The sequence below is a fragment of the Primulina eburnea genome, chromosome 17 (genome assembly GCF_022965805.1).
Source record: "Primulina eburnea isolate SZY01 chromosome 17, ASM2296580v1, whole genome shotgun sequence".
In the NCBI taxonomy this organism is placed as follows: domain Eukaryota; kingdom Viridiplantae; phylum Streptophyta; class Magnoliopsida; order Lamiales; family Gesneriaceae; genus Primulina; species Primulina eburnea.
The window spans coordinates 338,000-346,217 of NC_133117.1; the positions used below are offsets into that span (position 1 = coordinate 338,000).

Genomic DNA, 8,218 nt, shown 5'->3' on the forward strand with positions numbered 1-8,218 from the left:
AATCGGCAAGAATCATCTTTTAGCGATCTTTTCTAAGTCACCACGCTTAAAATTGTTCTGTGTTATCTTCTTAGTCACTTTAAGCATCAGAATATCTTCGCCTTTTATGTATCTTATCTCCATGATTCGCTGTAAGACAAGCTTCTACATATATATTTGTTCGTGCTCGAGAGTTTGTCTCCAATGTAATAGTTTTCCATCCCTTTCTTCAAGAAAATGTCGAGTTTCAGCTTTCTAGACATCCAATACAACCTCTCGAAGAGAAAATTCTTGAAGAAACCTTCAAGAATGTTTTCAGGGGATCACAGGCAGAGCTCGAGTTCGAAGACGTTGCCTGTTTACTTACCAAATATGCAAGAACTAAAACAAGTATTCAACAAATTCGACACCAACAAAGATGGTAAGATATCTCCAGAGGAGTATAAGGCCATACTAAAGGCCCTAGGCAAAAAGAATCTCCTCTCAAGAGAAGTGCAGAAGATTTTCGAGGTCGCGGATTTGGATGGCGATGGATACATCGATTTCGATGAATTCGTAGAAGTGCAGAAGAAGGAAGGTGGAGTTAAGACCGTGGATTTGCAACAAGCTTTCCGGGCCTTTGATAAAGATAACGACGGGAAAATCACAGTCGAAGAAGTTTACGAGCTGTTGCGTAAACTCGGGGAGAGATGCAGCATGAATGATTGTCGGAAGATGGTGAGAGCTGTGGATACTAATGGGGATGGTGTGATTGATAACGATGAATTTATGTACATGATGACTCGTACTATGATTACTTACTAGCTAGCTAGCTAGAAATATGCTGAAGATCATGAATTATCTATGCACTGTTTCAAATATCATTTGCGTATTAGTGCTTGTATTTATATGTTCATAATTTCATCTGTATACTTTCATATTCTAGCTGCAAACACGTACATTATACTAAATTTCAAATCTCTTCCCTGCTTGCGATGTACAGTACAGCCATAATCGCAACAAGTATGTTCCAGAAGTATGGATTCTCGCAAAAATAGTGCTGAAAATTAACATATAGAAAGCCAAGATTCTCCTACTTGCAGATGAATTTGAAGCCATGAATATGCTAACACCCAAAAATTCACACCTATGTATATCAAGAACTCTACAATGCATGATTCCGGTATTCACCAACCACATTAAAAGGACTATGCAAATGGTGTACGTATAGGCTAATACATGATGCTACAAATGCATAACAGTCTGGTGTTACCTTTGAGACTCGATCTCGCTATGTATTCAGGCCTTCTTGTTAAGAATTCGAGTCGAAAATCCTTGATGACTCGAGATAAAATTGATTGAAGACACAATCTAGACACAGAAACCGATGCCATGACCTTATGTTTTCTTTTACTGAATTTGAAGTTTTCATGATAAGGTAATGGGATACAATGTGGTATTCACAAAAAGCAATGCTCTCCTCAGGGGCTTATATACAAGTGACAGTTTCTCGAGGGTGATCCCGCAACATTAACGTCGATCTCCGAATGGCATAGGTCGTTGGCCTTGAGCTGATGGGTAATAGGAGAACCTAAAAAGACCATTCTCCCATTTAGGTTCAAGTTTGAAGGAAAAATCACCAAAAAATCAGACAAGAATACTTTCATACATCAATTACATTTTTCCTCAGAAACCCATTCTCTTATTGTTCATACCTAAACTCGAGTGGTCAAAGTTTGGCATTTTCTCCCTTGAAACTGACATCAACATATTTGATGAAAAATTACAAAATGGGCTTTTTGAAAACATTTCAATCCCTACATGAAATAATTTTTAATAGGCTTTCATGAAGTTTTCAAAAAAAGAAAAAAGAAATGATATTAACACAAGATTCTAAAGATGTACGAACTTCGTTCTTTTCAAAAGTGTAGAAGAGAATCAGTTCAAGAATCTGAAACAACTAAAAGTTTCATACCTTTAATAATTTTGGAGCTAAAATCATCACTGCTGCTTTCAAAATTAGAGCATGGTTCATTTTTTAATTCAAGATTCTCCGTTGGAGTAGAAATATCGAGCAGAAATGGCTCCACGTACTCCATTTTCCTACGCTTCCTATTGTCTGTCTTCACAAGATCCTCTTTCAAACACGAAGTACCACAACATAAAATTTAAAAAGAATAGAAGACATCCATCACTGAACTGAGCAATGTCTAAAGCAGAGATTTTCATGAAATCTATACTAATATAAATATATGAATTGAATTGTGAATTTACAAAAATATCCTTACTTTCATTTAATATTAATCATTAATATACATTTTCATATTAATCATTAATACATATTTTCTTTTTCATTTTCTATTTCATAAAATTAAAATTAATTAATTAAAATCTATCTATATCTATACTATACTAATATAAATATTTGAATTGAATACATGTTTTCTTTTTCATTTTCTATTTCATAAAATTTAAATTAATTAAATAAAATTTAAAATTAATTAAAATTAAATTAATCTATCTATCTATACTAATCTATACTAATATCTATATATGAATGTGAATTGTGATTACATTGACATCAAATTCACACAAAATCACTTTATTTTTTTTTCAAATTCACAGAAAATCACTTTATTTTTTTATATTACAATTTGTCATATTAATGGTGTTATTTAAGTCATTTTTTATTTTAGTTTAATAAGATCATTAATAGTGTATTTAACTCAATCAAACTAACTATTATTTTAATTTACTTTAAATTTAATTTTAATCTATACTAATATAAATATATGAATTGAATTGTGAATTTACAAAAATATCCTTACTTTCATTTAATATTAATCATTAATATACATTTTCATATTAATCATTAATACATATTTTTTTTTTCATTTTCTATTTCATAAAAATATCCTTACTTTCATTTAATATTAATCATTAATATACATTTTCATATTAATCATTAATACATATTTTTTTTTTCATTTTCTATTTCATAAAATTAAAATTAATTAATTAAAATCTATCTATATCTATACTATACTAATATAAATATTTGAATTGAATACATGTTTTCTTTTCATTTTCTATTTCATAAAATTTAAATTAATTAAATAAAATTTAAAATTAATTAAAATTAAATTAATCTATCTATCTATACTAATCTATACTAATATCTATATATGAATGTGAATTGTGATTACATTGACATCAAATTCACACAAAATCACTTTATTTTTTTTTTCAAATTCACAGAAAATCACTTTATTTTTTTATATTACAATTTGTCATATTAATGGTGTTATTTAAGTCATTTTTCATTTTAGTTTAATAAGATCATTAATAGTGTATTTAACTCAATCAAACTAACTATTATTTTAATTTACTTTAAATTTAATTTTAAATACTTAAATTTATACATTGTCGTCAAATAATAATAGGAAGACAAAAGAGATTAGTCGTATTGAATAAAAATAAAGTATTAATAAATATTAAGGTCATACAAAATTTCTTTCTCTCATTTAGAATAAAAATATTTTCAGACTCCTCATGTGTCAATAGAAATATACGATTGAGAGAAATATTTTTCTGTAATAGATTTCAAACACTGTTTTTAAGTTATTTAGTCAATTTTTTTATAAATGCTGCTAAATAAATATTACTAAATAATATGCTCTATTTGATCATTTTTTGTTCTTGCAATGAGATGAGTTTTTTTACCCTAGCGTTAACATGTTTGATTGTTATATGTCATTTGTATTGATCATGTAATTGTGTTTGGATTGTTTTTGTGATTTGTTTGTTTGCACAAAGAAAAGAGAAAACAAAATCAAATATCCAACAAAAATGGTTATTTTTCAATTTTTATTATTAAGATATTTTGTTATACACATAATGCATGTTTTCTGTTTGCTTAGATTACTTAGTTTAAAGTAACTTAGAAAATATTAAAAAATTGAAATATTTCTTCGTTTTTACCTTATGTCTCAGAATATCAAAAGATAATATTTTTTATTTATTGGGACAAATATATTTCCAAACTTCTGTATATAAATCAATATTTAAATTTTTTACGACATTATTATATTATCTAATCAATTTTTTTTACTTAGATTGATAGAAGGCATTTTAATTTGAGTTTTTATGTTCTTGTTTATATTATTTTTGTAATATTATTTATTATGAAAATAATAGGTGAACTATAAAAATTGGTAGGTCTAAGAGTCTTCTGGTAAACGACAAATATGGATAAATTATTAAAATATATAATATCCAGTAGATTTTTGGCATGCAATTTTGTTCAAATTCAATGATTATGCATGATTCTAAATTTTAATTATATCACGAGTTAACGCATGTTTTGTTGTTGCTACATATATTTTGTCAATAGTCTAATATTTTTCTATGGTTTAAGAAAAATTGTGTGACTTTGTATTATATTTTTACAGCTGCTTTTCTAAATAGTTTTATTATGATTTCAAGGCACCATTTTTCATTTGTGTTTTTTAAAGATGTGGAATGAATATCTATAAAACGATGACATTGTCTTCTCTTTATTTAAAAAAATATTGGAAAATTTATACAAATTGTAAATAATATGGGATAATATTTAATTTGAGAGTGATTTATGCTTTTTATTGCTCGTATATACTTCAATTTCTTTGTTATTGTACTAAATAAATTATTTTTGAACTTTGAGTTATCATTTTTTTTTTATCGAGATTGTTTGTGTTATGATTTTTTTATTCGGTTTTGTTAGTATTGTTGGCGGTAATTGATTTTTCTGATATTATATGATGTGTCTTGTTGTTTATATAAAAATAAGTATGAGAGTACACCAATCAAACCACGTATATTGGGTCTTCTGTTCTATGAAGAGAATAATAAATGGTTTCTGTGAATTATATAATTTCTTGGTTTTTCATATATATAGTCTACGAAATGCGTCAAATTTCGAACAAAAAAGTTTCGACAAACATAGTGGATGAAAAAAAAAAGACATGTTAAATAAAAAAAATATGTTGTGTATTACTATGTTGGGTGCGATAATTGTCCCTGTTTGGAAGAACGGTCGAACCGTAATGCTTGAGCTGCTGTGCAGTTTAACAGATTTGAGTTGCACAATTACTACTAGCTATAGTTTTTGGTAAAGCGACAAACGTTCAGTCTTACAATTTGTATCAGAGCCAAGGTCACGGGTTTGATTCTCATTGATTGCAATGAGTGCAATTATAGGAGGAAGATTGTTGGGTGTAATAATTGTCCCTACTTGGTTGAGCGGTCGAACCGTGGTGCTTGAGCTGTTGCGCAGTTTAAAAGATTTGAGTTGCACAATTACTACTGGCTATAACTTTTGGTAAAACGGTAAGTGCTCAGTCCTACATACTTTGTCCTAATTTCTGTATGATATAATTCAAGCACATTTTTTTATAGATATTTGAAATTAGGTCCAACTAAGTAACATGAAACATATACATATATATTAAATCATATTTAAAGCAAAATTTTAAGATCAAGAATGATTCAAATTTAAATTTCAACGAAGCACAATGAAGAAGAAATTGAAGAATTGTATGTGTACATTAAGTGTTATATAATGATTATGTTGCTACTTCATGGTTGTGCGACATATAAATGTCAATATTTCTCAATAAAATAGTTTTTCAAAAAGAAAAAATTCTTCATTCAGAAAAAAATACATGAAAAACAAATTGTACATAATTTTCATTCTATTTATAATGGTATGAGAACAATTCTAAAACTTTGTTGTCACAATATAATAGATGAATTCTGTGCATTTTATTGAGACATCGAGCCAGTTTCACTTTATTTCCTCCAATATTATCTCGATATATTTCGAGGTGATACGAGATTGTTTTTGTCTCTTTTTTTAGTCAAAGTGTCTAACCAGCTAATTCATAACATATATGATGTAGCATAGAAAACTCCTTGTCAAGTAAATTCACTTAGCCAAAAATTTAAATTCAAATAAAATTCTTCAATATTTCATCAAATTAATTTTGACTATCGTAAAATGCTCATGAAATTTAAATGGTTATATTATTAGATGAGATATTGAATAAAAGAAATACTTTGACATATACTAGAATGATATCTCATATGCATATCTTAATTACATTATTCATATCTATTCTCAAGATTTTTAAAATACAATAAATAATTTTGTATGTCATTCTACAAGATAAAATATTATAAAACAAAATATAAACTCGCTAGAAGAAAATTTGTTTTGTTTCAATGAATAATATAATATTATGTTCTAAACGCAACAAATGAGATTGAAACTATATCATCCTCATGACATGATGCACACAATCATTATTGCAAAGCTTCCAAAAAATGACGATCAAAGACGATTTTCTTGAATCGTGTCAAATTAAATGAGGTCACAATTCTAAGATATAGTCATTTGAAGAGATTTCAAGTAATTTTTCTCACAGTGATTGAAAAATAGTTGTTGAAAATTTATTAATCTTATAGCTATAGACGATTAGATATTTGCTGAGCATACCAAAATAGTTATATGCATATTATAACAAACTACGACAAAGACAGGGGCGGATCCACTGTAGGGCCGGAGGGGACCACGACACCCTTGAATTTTTTTAATTTTTTTTACTAAGTAAGATATATTTTATTATTTAGTATATATATTATTTGACCCATCAAAATTTTAAGTATCTATAATTAGTCTAATGGTTAAAGACTTTCGAGGTTTACACATATGGTCCATGTTTAATTCTTTTTATACGCTGTTTTTTGACATTGTTCTGCAATTTTTTTTTTTTGAAAACCTAAATAACGGGCTTTTACAAAGTCCCAACTTAAAACCTTTATAGTTGGTTAATACAAACACAATCAAGAAAGCCATTTGAAATAATAACCTTTTGCAAAACATCTGCTATATTGTCGACTGACGAGTGAAATATTGTGGGACGGGAGTTCGGAGACACATCAGAAGAAAAGACAAGGATTCTTGGAATTTTTTCTACGTTCAGGAATTGAGGTAGACCGGGCCCCCAAACATATCATTCTGGATTCGCCCCTGGACAAAGAGTTGTTGAGTTGTCAAAATCAATCAAGAAGCATATTGGAAAGTGTGTCAAGTGGATAAGATAATTTCTCTGATTCATATACCGTCTATGGTCATGATTTTTTATTTTTTATGGCTTAGTTTGTTTTATTTGATAAATATTATTAACCATGTTTTAATTCATTTAAATATTATCAAAATTTCGTACATATATTTTCAGCAGTTTAGGTTTTTACGTGCAACGCACGTGCATTTTTCTAGTATAGTAAAAAATATAAGCCATCAAATTTTCATTTGTTGCAAACTATTACCTTCAAAGAACTAAAGTGAAGTGGCCACAGCACTCGACGCCTTCACAGATAACTTTTTTGTGTCTTGGACTAAGATTATAATTGATTGCAAATGTATTTATTTTTAATCCAGAGTCAAACACAAAGTGAACCAACCCAATATTTTGTATAGACTTGTTAGAAAACCCTCTAACCAAGAATACAAGAAAAAACATGCAAAGAGTCGAGAAAAACCAACCAGAATGATCAGTTCCTCTGCGGGACACATCCAAATTCATGAGACAAAGTGCCGCACTCACAACTTCTGAACGATTAACTCTCGCTATGTGTACCTAGAGAAACAGTGGTCCATTAATATGGCAAGCCAATTTTTGAATCTAACCAATCTCAGATGCATGCAAAAATAAATAAATAAGATAATGCATGTTGATGTCAAAGAACTAAGAAATCTGTCAAATTTAAAGAAGTAGAGATGCTGTAAAAGGACAATATCAGATAGAACATAGAATGGGTGCAAGATGTGTGGGCAATTTCATTGGGTCGGGTTATGTAAACGATGAGAGATGAGAGCACGACAAGATGTGCCCAAATCAGAGATTTTTCTCCATAGAAAAGCTGGTGCTGACCTGCGCCAATGATGTGACCAGAAAAAAATGGGTGCAAGATGCGTGGACAATTTCACCAGGTCGGGTTATGCAAATGATGAGGGATGAGAGTACAGCGAGATGTGTCCAAACCAGAGATTTTTCTCTCGAGAAAAGCTGGTGATGAAGGATGTCTAGCGTAACCACTCCGATGCTAAAGTCAGCAGGTGAACGAAAAGAACAAATATAGCAAATAAAATGGTGTGTAAGTGATGTATATTCTAGAGGATAAATGATATGGGCAAGATATATGTCAATCAATGCCTTAA

At 29.1% G+C, this 8,218-nt stretch overlaps 1 protein-coding gene across 1 annotated transcript; it reads left to right on the top strand.

Annotated features, from left to right (window-relative positions):
* Positions 1-141: 141 nt before the first annotated feature.
* Positions 142-1,112, top strand: LOC140818266 (calmodulin-like protein 30). Its single transcript, XM_073178175.1, has 2 exons — positions 142-859; positions 1,074-1,112. The coding sequence occupies exon 1, from the start codon at positions 217-219 to the stop codon at positions 781-783; it is 567 nt and encodes a 188-aa protein (XP_073034276.1). The 5' UTR covers positions 142-216; the 3' UTR covers positions 784-859; positions 1,074-1,112.
* Positions 1,113-8,218: the final 7,106 nt, after the last annotated feature.

Excerpts from the sequence above, each read along its gene's own strand:
- LOC140818266 (XM_073178175.1), top strand. The coding sequence starts at position 217 with ATGTCGAGTTTCAGCTTTCTAGACATCCAATACAACCTCTCGAAGAGA.